The sequence below is a fragment of the Suricata suricatta genome, chromosome 9 (genome assembly GCF_006229205.1).
Source record: "Suricata suricatta isolate VVHF042 chromosome 9, meerkat_22Aug2017_6uvM2_HiC, whole genome shotgun sequence".
Lineage (NCBI taxonomy): Eukaryota > Metazoa > Chordata > Mammalia > Carnivora > Herpestidae > Suricata > Suricata suricatta.
In genome coordinates, this window is record NC_043708.1 from 21357883 (window position 1) to 21376693 (window position 18811).

The 18811-nt window shown below is 38.8% G+C and overlaps 1 protein-coding gene and 1 long non-coding RNA gene across 3 annotated transcripts; one reads left to right on the forward strand and one right to left on the reverse strand.

Moving 5' to 3' along the window:
• Window positions 1-2861: 2861 nt before the first annotated feature.
• Window positions 2862-8633, reverse strand: LOC115302846. The gene is made up of 2 exons (XR_003913668.1): window positions 8571-8633; window positions 2862-3599 (listed from the first exon to the last, which is right to left on the reverse strand). It is a non-coding gene; the product is annotated as an uncharacterized LOC115302846 (long non-coding RNA).
• Window positions 8586-18091, forward strand: DIO2 (iodothyronine deiodinase 2). 2 transcript variants are annotated; one of them, XM_029952833.1, is made up of 2 exons: window positions 8586-8807; window positions 17103-18091. In XM_029952833.1, the coding sequence occupies exons 1-2, from the start codon at window positions 8586-8588 to the stop codon at window positions 17688-17690; spliced, it is 810 nt and encodes a 269-aa protein (XP_029808693.1). In that variant the 3' UTR covers window positions 17691-18091. The 2 variants fall into 2 exon arrangements, with proteins under 2 accessions (XP_029808693.1, XP_029808694.1); XM_029952834.1 differs by having other exon boundaries at window positions 17103-17678.
• Window positions 18092-18811: the final 720 nt, after the last annotated feature.

Genomic DNA, 18811 nt, shown 5'->3' on the forward strand with positions numbered 1-18811 from the left:
TTATCAAATATCACATTTCTAAGTTTGATTTTGCAGCGCTATACTTAGCAGGGCTTGTGCATTTCCTTCACTAACACGTTCTTGACTCTTGTCCCACATCAAACTGGCTACTTCTTCTTTTAGACCATACTGTATGCTGCAATTTTATTTATTATAGCACCTATACTACGCATTGCCTTCTTTAGTTTACATGTTTGTCTCCCCCTACTGGAATCCAAATTTGTTTGAGACCAGTAATCCTTTTCAGTGCCCAGCATTACCAATAATGTTTCTTGTAAATGGATTGGTGAACTGAGTAAAGGTCTGCTGGTGGCTGGTCTTTTGAGTGAATTTGAGCTTAGTTTATTATGTAAGCAGATGTCCTTGGCTTTTTCCTATCCTTTTTCTCACAGTTCCCATATCTTTTCACTGGGGGTACATATAGAAGAAAATATTTTACCCACTGATTTCCAATGTCACATCCTTTCATTGAACTAACCTCCAAATTCTTTACATTTCTCTACTTTTTAAATATATGTTTATATATTAATATATTTAGTACATTAATAGATTCAATATCTATTGTTATCAAGGAATCAAATGTTATTAAATGTGTACTACTCCATCAGGCCCTTATTTATTCATTATTCCAAAACCAGCCTTATTTTTCTGCCTTAATCTTTGTCTCCCTCCCCACTTTGTCCCCCTTCTAGAAGAGTCATTTTGTTACATAAAAAATCTAATAGTTTTTAGGGATGCCTGGGTGGCTCAGCTGGTTGAGCATTCAACTCTTGATCTCAGCTCTGGTCATGATCTCATAGTTGGTGAGTTTGAGCCCTCTGTGAATCTCTGTGCTGACAGCAAGGAGGAGCCTGCTTAGGACTCTCTCCCACTCTTTCTCTGCCCCTCTCCATCTGTGTGTGTGTGCATTCTCTCACACCCTCTCTCAAAAATAAATAAATAAACTTCAAAAAGATAGCTTTGATAGCTCTTTTGAGACCCATAGTTCTGAAGTCCCAGGATTATAGAGAAATATTTCTGTGCAGGATGAATAAATGTCTCCCTCTCTTTTAAAAAATGTTTATTTTTAAATTTTATTATTTATTTTATTATTTTTGAGAGAGAGAGAGATAGCATGTGTACATGAACCCTTGTGAGCAGTGGGGAGGGGGAGAAGGGTAGAGAGAAAGGGGAGAGAGAATCCCAAGCAGGCTCAGCCCTACTAGCAGGGAACCCCCATCTCAGGAAGGATGAAATCATGACCTGAGCCGGAATCAAGAGTTCGATGCTTAACAGACAGAGCCAACCAGGTACTGCAATAAAATAGTCTCTTAAAGAAGATGCAAACCAGTGCCACACATAGTGACAGGCTTTGGATTTTGTTGAGGCTTCTGTTTGACAAACACATTGTCCATTAAAATGTCAGTGGTTTTCCTCCTTTGTTATTGAATGTTTTTCTACCCCTTTTTGATTCTACCCCTTTCTGGAAGCTTAGGAGAACAAGTGTTTTTAGGATTAGGGGTATTTGGGTAGATTTTCTTTCTAGTCTCCTTAGACTTATAAAAGATGCAAGAGTGTTATATGGTGAGTAATTTAGAGTTAAGGAACATGCCTCCCTCGAAGGGTCTCAGACAGGTTCAGTCCAGGGTTGAGTTTGGGTAAAGATTCATGGTCAGCCATGATTGCTTTTGAGTATTTTTAGAATAAGACTAAGTTTCTTAAAAACATGCATACATTAGCCAACAACATGAGATAAGTATGGAAAGACATTTTTAAGCTCCATTTTACAGATAGAATATCAATTCAGAGGTTTGCTTCTGATCCTATGGGCCTGTATGGCCCCAGAAATAGATTCTGTGTCTGATGATTTAAGTTTGTCAGAACAAGTCTTCTCTTGATAAGAGGTGAATGCCAGTTTGCTGAGTAAGCTGGTATTATTTAACATTTATCAAGAAGACCTAGAAATATTTATGCTGAGGAGTTTAGCAACTTAGATTTGTGCATCATTTAATTCATTACTGATACAAAAATCATAAAGTGTATTGTTTTTATTTTGGGAAAACAGATTTTGAGTCTTTAAATCATGATAGAAAATTCTGAGAAACAGAATAAGAGTATTTAGGAATTTGTACACAATTATTTTTAAAATAATCATTTACCTAAGTGGTTGTGTCTTGATAAAAGACTACCAGTATCCATCTACTAAATGAAGCTAGATTTAAAAAATAGATATGAATTTCCTGCCTTATATTTTGTGTGGGAAGACAAACAGAAGCTTTCCTACCTGCCTTTTAGAAAATCATAAGAATTCATTTAATTGGACAAAAAATTTGTCTTCAAAATTGAAATGGACACAGCAATAATTTATGATCATGCTATTCTGCCATGAGCCCCATTGGGTGGTTTTCGGTATGGGTTACATATTAACTTATTTTAAACTATTATTTTAATAGAAACATGGGCTTATAAAAAGTTTTGAGAGATTGTCTTATTGGCCTTCCTCCCTACCTTGAAAACAAGTCCCCTGATAGGATTTTCACAACTTCCTTGGGTAACATAGCTCATTGCACACTCATCCTCACTGCAGGTATTTTATCCCCATATCAAATGTGGATTTTTTATGCTACAGTAATTCTATTAGTTTCACTATCTCCAGTGAGATTGGGACACCTAGCTTATTTTCTCTGTGCATTAGTGTCTACCAATTCTTGAGAGAGGAGGTGTGGCATCCTTTGCTCTCAGTGGAAACAAAGTACACTATCGCCTCTGGAATGGCAAGAACCAGCATGAATCTTAATATATTTTGTCATGCTCTGTTCATGTACTCAGTATATGAGTGAGGCAATGTATAAGTGATTTAAAAAAAAACAACTGTAAAACCATTTATAAAGAATGGCCTATTTTATTTTAACACTTAATGGCCACTGATGGTTTCCTGTGAGCTACAGAGGAAAAGTAGAGGGAAAGATGTTCCAAAGATGATGACTTATTGACCATTTTCCTTTGGTCTATTGCATTGGGTCAAAGACTTAGGGGAGAATGAAGACATTGAGTCAAATTTTAGGAAAAGAGGGTGAGTTTCAATGTATTCATTTTGATGGATTTTTGTCCTAAAAGAATTCATCTTGCATAACTGTACCAGAGTGTTCTTTTCTATTCCCCAGCCCTCCCCCACCAACCTTGGGTGTCTCCAGAGGTTAATATACTATTCTCAAAACTAAAAAACACTCAGAGACCCTCAAAGCACCAGAGGCATTTGGGCTGCTGGGGGTGGGTTCGGCCATCAATTTAGATCTAGACCAGGTCAATAGCAAATGAAGGCTGTTGTCTCGTAACAGCTGTTCAGTGGCCTCTGTGAAATGAAGTGGTGGCTTCCCTCCAGTTTCTGGACAGCTGTCTTCCTCACAGAAAGCATTGCCACAATTGGCATGAATTGGCTCTCTTGCTTACAGCCTCTGCAGGCAGTTCATTGGATCTTCTCTTTTCTCCCTGCCTCTTTCTCCCCTTTACCGTGCTCGTCTTTCTTCTCTTCATTTCTTCTTCCTCTGGTCTTTTCCCTTTTCTTTTCCTTCTCTGCCTAACCAGTAGGTGGCCTGGAAGCAAAAGAGTAGCAGTCTTTCCTGAGGGAAGAATACATAAACACCTCAGCTGTGTTTTCTGCCAGGGCTTGTGAAGGGACCTAAGAGGAGCTGTTGGGATAGAATGCTCCTACCTCCCACAGCGTCTGCCTTCCCTGCCCCAGCCCTAAATTGCTTTGCTCAAGGTGTGTCAGAGTTTACTCTGGGGTTGTCTATTTTATCCCTTGAGGTGCTTTCATCACAAGGCAGGGAACATGGTTCTGTTTGTAGATGGATGGGCCCACAGGGAATTTTGAATGATTCAGTAGTTGTGGTATAAACCCTTCATTATAACTCCCTCTTGGGAACAACCAGGAGTTACTAGAGACAGAAGGTTGCACAGTTTTTGATTCCCTTCTCTGATAAGGAAATGGTATGTATGGCAAGTATATTCCCAAACCTCAAATCAACATACCTGTCCTGATTAGGAATTTTTTGATTTATAATCTATTTATTTGACAAGTTTTTAATAAAGAGATAATTAAAATCCATTTTAGGGGCGCCTGGGTGGCTCAGTCGGTTAAGCATCCGGCTTTGCCTCAGGTCATGATCTCACAGTTTGTGGGTTGGAGCCTCGCATCGGGCTCTGTGCTGACAGCTGGCTCAGAGCCTGGAGCCTGCTTCAGATTCTGTGTCTCCCTCTCTCTCTGACCCTTCCCTGCTTGTGCCGTCTCTCAAAAAATAAATAAAAGACAGAAAAAAATAAAAAAAAATAATAAAATAAAAAATCCATTTTAAACTATATTTAACAAATTGTTTGAATTAGGAGAAATAAAATTCTAAGACTTCTTAAACTGCCACAGCATGAATTAGTAACTTGACAGAATTCTTTGGATGCTCTTTGGCTCATTCATAGAACAATAATGTGATAGCAGGAACAGCTTCTATCCCTGAAATGTCCAGGTCTGCTCTCAAGTTATCCAGCTTCATGCTCTCAGTCTCAATTTGAGTCAAAAAGTAGACCAAAGGAACATTAACCACTCATATTCTTGTTTTTTCTAACCAGAAGGCAGCAATGGTAGACATGATGCTCTCTTAGTCTGGAAACAGAAAAAAAACGAAATTTTACAGTGGTTCTATACTTATTAAAAAACCCAAAGCATTTTGTCCCAGGATGCCTCTGTTTAGAATTTAAAATCTGTATACAACATTGTATAGAGAAATTCAACTAACATGCCACAGATTGGTTTGCGATTAGCTCATTACAAAGTTGATTGCTAAGAAAGCTTACATGGCCAAGGAGATATCCAAACCTTTGAAATGACCATAGGAAATCCAAACCCGGAGCTTGAATTGGGGCAATATTAAACAGATGTGAAATCCCAGATATCCTTTGCAATTTAGAAGGTTAAATAATTTAGCACAACCACTTTTGGCAAGGGTTTCAATTTTCGGAGTATGACCAGGACCCACAAAACAGTTATATAAGAAAAAAGTGAGGTTCAGTGTTGGGGAAAATATCCTAACATCAGCTCTGAATACAGTCTTCATGACCCGTTTTCTCTCATCTCTATGATGGGACAAATCATACTCTGTCCCTATATGCATTATTTTTGTTACTTCATGGGTATAAAAGAACTTGGAAAATTAAAGTGATGGATAACTATTAATAATTAGAACAAGCAAACCATGTGTAAAAAAGTAGCTTTGGAGAAATGTAATTTCTAGAATGGACAGATTGTCTAACAGGTAAAAGAATGGCTCTCGGTTTTGTAGTTCATTTATTCATCCATTTAAAAAAATGATGGAAGACATCTCAGAAATGATACAATCAGGTTGGTTATGTGTCTATTTGTTCTTCTATTTAAAAAACCAAACAATCCTCAAACACATCTGACTTTGGAAGGAAGGAAGGAAGGGAGAAAGAAAGAGAAAGGAAAGTAAAAAAGAAAAAAGAAGTCAATCTAAGTTATAATCATTTGTAGTTTGGATGTACCTTGAACTTCACATGTGAAAAGAAAGCATTTATCTGATTTTCTACCAATCCGCCTCCTTAGCTTGCCATTTCTAATCATACCTTTCTCCTTGAAAGCAAATGACAAGTGAGGAAAAATTGGTTTATGGCTGCTAAATTTTCTGCCTTAAATGGGCACAGCTTTCATTCAAATGGGTCAAAATGAATGTCTGAGAGGGGATGAGATTTTAAGGCTTGAGTAGTGAGTGGAAGTGTCATTTTCTGACTCCACACCTTCATCATTGTGGAGTGGGACTTCATCTGGCACTTTAGTTTTCACATCTACACTAGTGAAAATACCATGTTGTCATCTCTCTTCCCCCCCCCCCCCATAAGGATATTGAGAAGATTGAGAGAATGAATGGAGTAAATGTATATCATGTATATGAATAATATTCTTTTGCTAACAATGTATACTAGTTATGGGTAAAGTATTTTTCTATGTGGTTTATATTCATTCCTCTAAGCTCTGAAATCTTCCCTCAAAATTTTGTCCATGGAATGTAAATCCAAGATTCATAATGGGCTAACCTGATGAGAAAGATGAAGGAATCAGGTTTTTAAGACAATAAGGAATGGCCAGATTTGTGTCTATGGGGAGGGCCACCCCAAGGCCAGCCAGCAATACAATTCTGGGGGCACCACAGTCATATTATATTGTATGTGAGTGGTGCCCCCTAGTGTGGAGTAATGCATACCCTGCCCATTGGTCCATTCAGTTCATCTACCTTGAATTTACTGTGTGCCAGGAATGGTTCTAACTGGTGGAAGATAGCAGTAGAGAAAACAGACAGGAATCCCTGGTCTCATGAAAATTAAAAGCATTCTCACTGTATTATTTTTTTAAGGCAAAAAGCACCAGGCCAACCAAATAAAATGCATATATGTACAAAATTTGGCCCATTGGCCCACCAAATCATGACCCCTCCTCTAGGCTTTTAAATTATTTCTGTGATCTTGCAAGTTTTTACCACAGGGACAAAACACAGAAATGTACTGACCCATAGGTTTGCATCTTTTGCTTAGAGCTAAGTACATATTGCTTAAGGCGGGCAGTAGGTATATAGAAAAGTCAGCTAATTGGTTTTCAATTTAAATTCAATTTCCCCATCCCAGGGTCTGTACTTACTACTCCTTCTTCCATGAAAACATAATTCCTAAGGTGATCTATTAGGCAAGTGAGGAAGGAAAACTAGAATGAGGCGGGGGTCATGGCATTCTGCCAAATCACTGTCTGCCTATATACCCACCACTCTTGTAGACAAATGGCAGAGGTGAACAGTGTTCAGTGTGGCTCTTGAACCAATTCAAAGTCTTCTCCTAACCACCTGCAAACTTAATTGTTGTTATTTTTTTTGCAAGGAAAAAGGAAGGAGTCCCTAATGTTTCAGGTCTCTTACGGGTTATGTTAACAGAAGCAGGCAAGTACAGAATTTGAGCCCTCAGAAAGAATTTATTTTTGCCATTTGATGGAAAGTTTTAATTTAATCTACATATAGGCAAAATGGAACAAATAAAAAAGGAGTTCTGATCACCTAGCTACTTTTATGTCTGTGTGGAAGATTTTTTTCTCTTTTTCTTTTTCTTTCCTTTTGTTTTTTTTTTTTTTTTTTTGCACTGGAAATTTCAGTAAAACTGAAAACTTGTATAGATTTTCTGCAAGAAGCTTTAGAGAAATGTTGTGATGATACTCAAAGAGTTTGAAAGTTTCCACCTCAGAACTCACCTTGAATTTTTTAAAATAAGATCATGACTCAAAAATATTTAAAGAACCTAGGTCACAAATCTGATGAGAGACTCTCAAGAGTACAAAGCTATAAGACCAAATGTAAGCATCTACATCTTCCAAGAAGTAGAGCAGAGACCTTTCATGAGGATTCTTCCTCTTTTTCTACCTGCCTTCCAGAATCCTTTCCTTCCAAAATCCCTCATAAATGAACGATAACAATAATAATAATCAGAGGAGAGTGTTTCCTTATCAATCTGCACATTACATTAAATTACTTTTCTCAAAGTCTGGAAACATTTCCTGAAAACTGGCAAAGGTATTAATTTTTTTTCTCTCTCTCTCTCTCTCTCTCTCCCTCTCTTTAAATCACAAAGCAAAATTCCACTGTCCCTCTGCCCCCCCACTTCTAAAAAAAAAAAGTTGTTGAGTTTTGCTTTTCTATTCACTGCAATTCTGGCCAAAGTAAAGCCCTCTTTCTCAATGACGTCAAGATCTTTACCAAGATTAGGCTTTCATTTCTCTATTGCAGCAATTAGCCAGGGAATGTATAAAAGGCTTCAGAGAGACTCACTGGTCTGCAGAGAGAGAGAGAGAGAGAGAGAGAGAGAGAGAGAGAGAGAGAGAGAGAGAGGCACTTTGCACCATGGACAGATAGCAGGAAGGAAAAGCCAGAGCGAGTGGAGCAAAGAGGAGCCAGCCGCTCCTGGGGAAGGGAGAGAGAGACAGGCTGGGAGAAGGAGAACAGAAAGTGTGTGTAAAACGGAGTAAAGAAGGGTAAAAACTACCCTTCAAGCACATTTTTAAAACTCTGGCAATTCAAGAAAGAAACGGGCTACGTTTCTCAACATTAGAGACAATGAAAAGCTAAAGAAAAATTTGCAATCTCTGCCACAGTCTCATAGGTGCTTAGAAATGAAAGTAGAGCTGCCTGTCTTTCACCGACTCTGAGAGGGGTGACTGGATTAGGGACCGGGACGCCAGTTTGTGTGTGGTTTTTCTTTTTCTTTTTTTTTTTTTTAACATCTTAAATCCTGAAAGGAAAAAAAAAAGCAGCAGCTCCGAATTGAATGAATTGATGGGCACACTCCAACTGCTGGGCTGGGAGAGACTGCACTTGGTCTTGCCATTTCTGCTTCTTTGAAAGAGGAGACAACTTGGGCTTCCTTTTAATTTAGTTTTTCTCCTTCTCCCCCCACCCCGGCCTTCCCCTTTATCTCCCCCACCCCCTCTATCACCACCCCCCTTTTAAATAAGAGGGTGAAGGGGAACCAGAGCGCACAAGGGAACTGACTGGGAGGCAGAGAAGATGGGCATCCTCAGCGTAGACTTGCTGATCACACTGCAAATTCTGCCAGTTTTTTTCTCCAACTGCCTCTTCCTGGCACTCTATGACTCGGTCATTCTCCTCAAGCACGTGGTGCTGCTGCTGAGCCGCTCCAAGTCCACTCGCGGGGAGTGGAGGCGCATGCTGACCTCAGAGGGAATGCGCTGCATCTGGAAGAGCTTCCTCCTTGATGCCTACAAGCAGGTGAGCTGCCCCGACAGGGGCTTCTCCCACGGGCAGCAGGGGCTGGCAGCAGGGGCTGGCAGGCAGGAACCGCAGGCCCTGGGGAGCATTGGGCTGGGATCCTGGAGCTCCTTGGGCTCCTGGTGGTTATGCTCAAGGGCGCTCCTTCCTGCACCTTCCACACCTGCCACAAAGGTTAGATTTGGGGTTGGCAGATATTAAGCTGTAATAACTCTGCGTGTGACCAATAATGGCTTTCTAATAAGGCCATTAATGTCTTGGTGCAATTTTGGAAGAGAAGGTATTTGTGCCCCTTGAATAACTTTGGGAAAAGTCAGAAAATGTTGGGAGAGGGGAGGAGACTGTTGTATTTAACCTGCTCTTGTCACAAATTTGGATTTTGATGTTTTTGCTTGATGAGAAGCTGAAGTGCATTAGGAAAGGCAGTTCTGTGCAGGGCACTGAAAAGCAAAGGGAAAAAAAGAAATGCTCCTCAGAACCCTCAGTTAGCAAGACTTAACAAAATGGTCACAGCCAGTGAAATTTGGTACAAAAGCCCCCTTGTTTCTGGTAGAGGTAAGAGTTAATGAAAGCAGTCCTCTGTGCAGCGTCATCCTCTACATGGATATTGTTTTAATTAAAGGATAGTTGACATTCAATGTACAGGTGTACAACATGGTGATTCGACAATTATGTACATTAAGAAATGTTCACCATGATAAATATGGTCACCATCTGTCACCGTACAAAGTTATTACAAACTTATTCACTGTATTCCCTGTGCTATTTTTCATCCCCATGATTTACTTGATTTGAACCCTTTTGAAGTAGTTATCAGGCACTGAGTACTGGGTCACCAGATATCAATTTGCAAAAGAAAGAGCTGTGAACTAGCTGTCAGAAATCCAGACGTTGTAAGGGAAACCACATTTGCTTTCTCCAAAGTAAAACAAGTTGTCCTAGAAAGAGCAGATAAGTCTCGGTTCATTATAGTCTCAAACCTGTTATAACACGCGCCTTGGGCACTGGAGCAGTGGCCTCGCTTAGCTGCGGAACTCACAGCCCAAGAATACTCCTCAAAACCAAAGCTGGTGACCTTTGTTTCTAAGATTTGCTGACATCCCAGCCTTTTGGCTGCTTGGAGATATTGGTAGGACATCGTCAACTCCGATCTCAAGGGCCAAAGGGGAGCATTTTAGCACTGGTCCTTTGTCAGTTGGCCCCTCCACCTATGTCCACGTGACTCCTAAATATCTCTAAGCTTAAGAAGAATGAACTCATTTGGCAGAAGTTGCTGTCAAAGTAGACAGTCTTGGTTTTCCCCAGCTGTACCGGGGGACCTTGTTCAAGATGGCAGGGAAGGGAGTTTGAGAGGCATATGGAAGCCAATGACGTAGTACACTATAGACAAACAGCACCACAGAAACAGGATGAAAACTCAGAATCAACGAGGAGGAAAGGAATAAGTCCTCCATAAATAAATCCTAGAAAAATAAATCTATGCACCAGGAAAGGAAAATGAGTAGCTTCTAGTCACAAAAAATCCAGAGTAGGTTTGTTCCACTGAAAATTAAACAAGTATTCAAGAAGGAAATATTCATCGTGAATTCAGGAAGGTTTGCTATAACACATGTCTTTGTTATCAAAAGTAACCTGCCTGTGTCCTAAAGGTCAGGGAATAATAAGGGCTTTGGTCAGTAAGTGAAAATTCCTTAATGATAATATGAAGCTATACTTAAAGTTCCAACCATAAAATCTCCATTATATGATGTATGCTGGCAAAGGGGAGATGACGGAGAGAGATACTGAGATGACCATTTGATTCCCACAAATATATCACTGTGAAATTTTCAAGTTTTGATATGGGAGTAAAGAGTTGGAAAGAAGCTGGAGAATGCACAAGTATTGTCAGGCATATTATGAATTAGGAAGTTCCCTCAACTACATCTATATTTTGTAGGTGTTAGGGAGACAACATGGTGATGCCAATGGCTTGAACTCAGCCTATGAAACTCTTACTTTTTTGAAAGATAATTGACATTTGCCTATAAAACAAAAATCACTGCTTAGGAGAATTTTACTTACATGCATATATGCTTACATAGATATCTCACATAAAATATGGGGGCTGTGCTGTTACCCACAAATACTGAGTATGATTGTTTCTCCTATCAAGCAGCTTATTGAAATAAAAAGAGAAAAACAAACAGATGCCTCTTCAGTAAACTTTATTATTTATTTTTTTCACGAATGTATAGGGCTCTATTCTGTAGAAATATTTTACTTGTAGTCTAAGAAATTGACAAGGACAAGTGATTTTTCTTTTTTTTCTTTTTCTGCATATGCGTTATGTATTATTCTCCTGTATTTTCTATTGATTAGATCAGTGACCAAATTCATAGTTGATGTTATTAGGTTTGCTTTTTATGATTTATATAATAGATACCATGAGAAGAGGCAAACCAGGAACCCATAGATCCAGAGACAAGACTGGACTGGGTGTACAATGAATAGAAACATTGTGAACACAGCTTGCACTGAATTTAGGTCTCCTTCCTTCGCCCAAGTATGACAAGGGTGGTGGTGGTTATAATGGCATTTGAGGGTCACTCAGAATCTCTAAAACAGGTTGAATGACTTCCTTGACTGCTGTGTTCATCCATGACACTGTTTTGGGTGTGGCCATTTCCAGAGACACTGGAGGAAGTTCAGTGTGAGACAGCACTATGGTATTTCACAATGCCGACTTACATTATTTCAAGGCCTCCACCCTCAGAAGCAGAGATTTCTGGGATGAGGGGTTTGCACACCTGCCATACACAAAACACGTCATTTCTAATTCTCTTCATTGACGGTCAAATATTTGGGAAGATAGTTAGAAAAAGTGCAGTAAAAGTGTTATTCCTGCATTTGGCTCCTGTAGGAGGTGATAAATAAAATAGAACAAAATAAAACAACCCTTCATCCTTAAAATGTTGAATGGGATTTAAAATTAATTCCAGAGGGAAATCTTTAAAGATAATTTGCACTTGGTTATAGGGAGTTCCATGCATGGGTTTTGATGGAAAAAAGGTCTACAGAAACTTGTGACAGACAGAGGTGAAGAACAGATGTTTAAGTTTTCCTAATCTGTGTCATTGCAGCTAACACTGCATCCTTGTACTCATGCTCCTAGACTCGAAAACCCAAGCAATAAGCGAACTCCCCTGACTGGGAGCTGGGCTCCTACCTAAATGAAGTGTAAAAGTAAACACACAGTATAGATGCTGACAAGCAGTTTACTTTCTATGCAATTAATATCGCAGTAGCACAGAAAACATATTCATTTGAACGTATAATTTTGGTTTTGAGAGGGTCTCTAACATCCTCCTCCGCCTATTCATTCACCTCAAGCCTTTTGACACTAGTTTCTACAATGTAAAATAGCCCTTTTAAGAGAGAAACATTCCCAAAAGAACAGAAAGGAGGCTTGTCCATCATTTGATAAAACACTAGGAAATGATATAGCTTAGAGCTGCATTTTCAAGGCATGAATCAAAAAGAGAAGGACCAAAAGGGAATTCAACTTGGAGGAAAGAGTTGGTAGCTCATTCTTCAACTCTGGTTTATTTGGCCAGTTGGAATGTACCTAGGTAAATCACTGTTTAATCACTGTCTGGCCATGTTTATAAGGACACTGATGTAGCCAGGTCAGTATGGCAAAGAATTTGAAATTTCTTGATGGTTAATAAATCCATTCCTGGGCTTTGGGTAGCAAGAAGGATGTGTGAATATCATTCTGCCACATACCCAACCCCCATTTTTATTGTTTGCCTTACTTCCTATCATGAGATGAGGCAATATTTTATCCAGAAGCCTTTCTCAGGCTGTAGAAAAGAGAAAGGAAAACAAACAAACAAACAACAACAACAGCAAAACAAGGTTAGTAGTATATGCTCTATTTCCAGCCTCTGCTTGATGAATGGTTCATTTTTTCTCTTGCCCTGCATTTCACAATCCACATGCTAAAGCAGTGTTATCCTTTTCCCCATGCACTGAACACTGTCAGTAAAAGGAATCCTATCATTAAAGGAATCAAATTTATATGCCATATATTTACACTCTAGTTCATATTTATAAATATGGCTATCACAACACTTGCATTTTGCCTAGAGAGGTCACATGTTATAAAAATACAGCCCTTTATTTACTCCCTTGTTGGTGTTGTGATGATGTTGATTACACAAACATAAGAAAGGACAACTGTAATAGCGCAGATGAGAGAGATAAAGTCAGTGATGACGATATTACATTTTACGTATGTCCTTTCTGATCCTTGCAAAATAAAGGGACCCTTTGGGAACATCGGAACTTCAAGACCAATTAGTGGAAATGATGCTTCTTGTGTTTGGGCATTAAATACTGGGCAGGGTTCTCTTTAGAGCAGCTCATGCTGGCAGGGAAAGAGGTACCGACCTAATTACTCTTCCGCAAGAGTAAAAAATGCCTTTTGAATGCCTCTTTGGCAAATATGTCTCATTAAGGACAAAAACCAAACACAAACCCTCTAAGAAGGAGAAATTAAGATGATAGGTAACTTGTGGCCAGGAGACTTTCTGTGCCACTGTGGGAAATTAAAACAAAGTTTGGGAGTACCAGGGGATAACTTGTTTTTGTTGAGCTTCTTTCCTGCAGCCTAAATGTTATTATGGGACCAACTTTAGTTTCTTCATCATCTTGGCTCTTTGTCAAGGAATGCTTTGCTCCTGGGGAAAGCAAAGAATCTTCCATCATTGAAGACAATGGTGATTCTCCATTCCATCTCAGCAGGGCATATAACTGAGCAAACCAAGAAATTCTCCATTTCAAACTCTGGTCATAATAGGAACTTAATTTTCATAGAGATTAAATGGGAAGATGAGAAATGAGATTGGTCTCAAATGGCAACTGAGAAAGGACACTAATGTCCTTCTAAAATTTTATTTATTTTTTTGTTTAAAGTGAACTTTCATTTTTTAAATTTCTAGGGTTTTTTCTTTATTATTGCTAATGTGTCATCAGCAGGTTGTAGCAAAGATGGACAAGTTTTATGATTAGTAGATGATGTTTATAAAAGTAGACTATTGGTCTACTCACATGGGGGCTTACAAATAATGGGTATTTTTTTCCCTCATAGGTTTATTAATATCATTGGTCTTACCTTAACTAGGTAGCCTAGTTACCTTCATGAACATGATATCTGTTTATGGCATTCCAGTCTACAGTAGGGTCCTATGGCTGCAAGCAAAATAAAAAAAAATTGGCTACTTTCATTTCATACATTGGCCAGCCAAGATAATCAAGAACATATCAACAGTATTTGGTGTTGATTACGGCAGAACTCTACACTAGGGCCCCAGGATTCACATTTCTGAATTATCAGACTCAGTGAGCATATCCATCATCCAAATATAATGATGTTCATTGCAGGTCTAGGTTACTGTTAAGTGTGAAATTCTTCACTGGCCCCTACCCCTAGGATTATAATAGCTATCATTTATTCGGTAATTCATTCAACAAAATTCCCTGCTTAATAAAATGCCAATGCTGCACTTGGCACTACACAAACACACAATTATTTATTTGGTAACTTTTCTAATTTTTAATTTTAGAGTGCCTGTGTAGTGCTTGTTTGAAATTTTCTAAGGTAGACTAGTCTGTATTTTGAAAAGAATTATGTGGCTGAACTGTAGACATTGTCACTAAGAGGCAGGAGAAGGTGCTTTTAACCTTCTAAGAAAATTAACTAGGTAATATGAGAGTCACCTGGGACTGAAGCATCAGATGAGATCATTCAGCTGAATGATCAGGAATAATGCAAAATCAGCACTTCTGTTTGGGTGAGAGTCAGAGGCAGCAGAGGTCTCTCACACGACTCCAAAAAGCAGATGGTTGTTTCCACCTGCCAAGAACCTACAAGTCTGCAGTACGGAGATGACTTTTATTCTGTCAATGGATTGTCCACTTCACAAGAAGTCTCTACAACATTTAATGGATTTAGAGTAAATGCATTCAGAACTTTTATAGCACAGTACACTGAGGAGCACAACACAGTATCATTGAAAGTGGCCATTCTACTGTTACTGAGAAAGTGGGAAAAATCTAACGAGAAGGCAGTGGTAATGCTACCCACCCCCTAGATCTACAAAGAAGTAGAAGAAGAACCTGTAGATTAAAAGGTGTATAATATCTATCAAGCGTGTATCTTTAAATTTTAAGTATATTTGCATACCTCAGAGATGAGTGAGGTATTATTTTATCTCACATAAAATAACCCAGATGAAAGTGGTTTATTAGATTTCTCCATCTAGGGTAACTTGTAAATTAATCAATAAAATTAGTATAAACAAAGTAACTTTCTCCCTTATAGTAACTAAAAACAAATGTACCTATTTAAATCATACCAACAGCTTCCTTTTCTAAGAAAGAAGATTGTTATTTTTAAGATTTTTTAGAAAACTAATAGTACTCTTTCAAATCTGCATTGCTAGGGTTTTTCAGAAGGGAGAGAAATAACTTCTTTCCTTCTTTCTACAGTTAAAATGAGTTATGCATTCACATTAGATAGAAGCTTCTGAATAAAAGCCCTTGAGTATTTTACATCAGTTTGGATTGTTGAGTCTTTAACAATTTACTTCTAAGTGACTTCAATTACTAGCAGTGTTATATGTGGCTGTATTTATATGAGGGAAATAAGTCGATCCAGTTGGAAGTGTTTGTAATATTAAGTATAGCGTATAAAAATCAATTGGGCTGTCCTAAGTTGTTCCTAATGTTATTGGCTTTGATTAAACCATTCTAGGGGAAGATCCGATTGTGTTAATTCAAGCTGAAGTAATTGGTTCTTTTATGTTGCCAGCTTTTTATTATAAATTTACAGATCCAAAGGCCGGCAAACTTTCCTTCATTCTGTGTTCAGCTATTTAAACCATTTGCAAAGGGGTATGTGGAACAATTTCTTCTATACCTTCCTCTATACCTGCCTGAGTATTTTATAATTCAGAGGAGGTTGTTTATAGAATGTATGATAGAGGCGCCTGGGTGGCTCAGTCAGTTAAGCGTCCAACTTTCAGCTCAGGTCATGATCTCATGGTTTGTGGGTTCGAGCCCAGCGTCGGGCTCTGTGCTGACAGCTAGCTCAGAGCCTGTCTTCTGATTCTGTGTCTACCTCTCTCTCTGACCCTCATCTGCTCACACTCTCTCTCTCTCAAAAGGAAATTTGAAAACATTTAAAAAAAATTTAAAAATAGAATGTATGATAGAAAAGTAAATGGTTTGTGATTTCCTAGATAAAAACAGGAAAACAAAATAAAAACATATGAAAATGAAGAATTAAAAGAATTCTGGAATAATTGTATGTTTTTGTTATTTCATTTGTTTAAAGGAAGTTAACCCATTTCCATTACATTTGGGTTATGGGAACCCAAAAGTAAGCAGTAGCTTGAGAAACCTCTAGGAAGGACATCGTCCTGAGAAGAGCTCAAATTACTTTTTAAGGATAATCATTTTTTTTAACATAGAATTTTCCAGAAAGAGGATATGCTGTTTCACATGGTTGGGTGGCATTCAATAATGGAACCTATACCCACACAATGATTTATAGTGTGCAAGGGCTCCTTTTCTTATGTTGTGGCCCTTATGACTGAGGAAGATAGGCATTATTACCATCAGCACTTTAGTTGGGAAAACTGGAGCACTGAAGAGGTAAAGTGGGAGTAGACCTTCTCGTAAATGGTGGACCTCAGATTTTCTAGATCTGGCTGAGAATTGAGCCCATTGGTATCATTATCCTTTGGTGGAGATTAAGTAAATTAACATCATGCAAGAATATAAAGGTCCTTCCTGAGTATTTTAGAATTCAGAAGTGGGAATACAAAACAGAGTTACCTAACCCCCACAGCAATGACAATTTCACTTAAAGTAGACCCTTCACTTTTAACTTTTAAAATGAAGTCAATTAATCATTTGTTGTATAATGTGTGCTAAGCATTGACAACAACGTAAGCAAGTAAAGAATACTAGCCTCCCTGTACTTATGAAGAGAGTTAACTGTGGTGCCTTCAATGATAAAAATAATTACCTTCAGTGACTATATAGAATGCAAAAGATTTTACTCTTTAGGTCCATTTTTTACATTACCAGCCACAATCCCTCTTTATTCAGATCAATATATGTTTATCATATCCTATGAAGGAAATACCACATTGCATTAGAGCCAATTGTTTCTGTATGGAGTGAATTGGAATGGCACTGCATTTCATATGGTATTCCCTCCCTTTTCTTTTTTTTCACCACCAGGTAAAATTGGGTGAAGATGCCCCCAATTCCAGTGTGGTGCATGTCTCTAATTCTGAAGGAGGTGACAATAGTAGAAATGGTGTCCCGGTGAAGATAGTGGATGGAGCTGAGTGCCACCTTCTTGACTTTGCCAGCTCTGAGCGCCCACTAGTGGTCAATTTCGGCTCAGCCACTTGACCTCCTTTTACTAGCCAGCTGCCAGCCTTCAGCAAACTGGTGGAAGAGTTCTCATCAGTGGCTGACTTTCTGTTGGTCTACATTGATGAGGCTCATCCTTCAGATGGTTGGGCAGTGCCTGGTGATTCTTCTTTGTCTTTTGAAGTGAAGAAGCACCGGAACCAAGAAGACCGATGCGCAGCAGCCCACCAGCTTCTGGAGCATTTCTCCTTGCCGCCCCAGTGCCGTGTTGTGGCTGATCGCATGGACAATAATGCCAATGTAGCTTATGGGGTAGCCTTTGAACGTGTGTGTATTGTGCAGAGACAGAAAATTGCTTATCTTGGAGGAAAGGGGCCTTTCTACTACAACCTTCAAGAAGTCCGGCATTGGCTGGAGAAGAATTTCAGCAAAAGATGAAATCTAGATTAGCTGGTCAAAGGTATGATTGTAAAAGAGTTTTTTTTTTTTTTAAATTGTGTAAAGGAAAAGAAACTAAGAACTGAATCCACTATTTCAACTGAGTCTCACTGTCTCCATGAAAGACAGGAATTTACCTGTCAGAAGAACATAAGCTTCTAACATCTCCATGCTTCTTTTACCACTCAAATGGCCTTTGGCTAAATAGTAGCCCCCTCACATCTATTCCTAGTATAAAGCCCTGAGTAAAAAGACCCCAAGATGGAGATGAAGAAACCCTGTTTCAACTTGTGTTCATCTGCCTTGGGAAAGAAGTAATACAGCTGATGGAAGCTTTGGGACCTGAAGAACAGACTTACCTGAATAACTACTATGTTAGGGATCTACTTGTCCTTGTTAGTATAAGGGGTATTGCCTACGCTTTATTCAACATGGATAGAGCCCAACTGGAAAATTCCCCAATATTTACTTATAATGAATCCTTGAGCCCAGTCCTTGTGCTTGGGGCTTTCATGTTTAACAATGTTTGAGTAGGTTCCGCTGTTCTAGTTTCTAGCCCTGTGGTGCTCTATGCCAGTCTAAATATCCCACAACTCACAGCGGTATTGGTAGATATCAGGAATGATCTCTGGAAGGTGAGAATGATTATCTGAAATCTGAGGGTTACTTTCTAGGCAGGTGGGAAAGCACTAGAAGAAAATCAAATTGACAAGCTAGGAAAGGAGGCAGAAAGATGAGGAGGCTTCACAGAGTTTCACTTTGAAGCTATAGAGAGTGGGACTAATTGGTTAGCCATAGAAACATGGAAACATAAAACATACATGGGCCAGAAAAAGAAACAGCTCAACTTAAATTAGCATTGAGAATATACATATGAAATCAATGAATCTATCATCTACTCCTGGACTAAGGGAGAAAGGAGGATTGAAAGGGGAAAAACCCACACTTCGTTAGTTGCAATTATGAGAATTTTTTTGGTAGAAATAATTACTTTTTGAAACATATTTGTGGTATGTATATTTTCAGTTGATTATTATACCCCACAACACAGATTAAATGTAAAGCAAATAGGTCCAGTGGTACTGGGTCTATCCTTCTCCATTCCTACAATTGTGATGTGGCCCCATTTATTC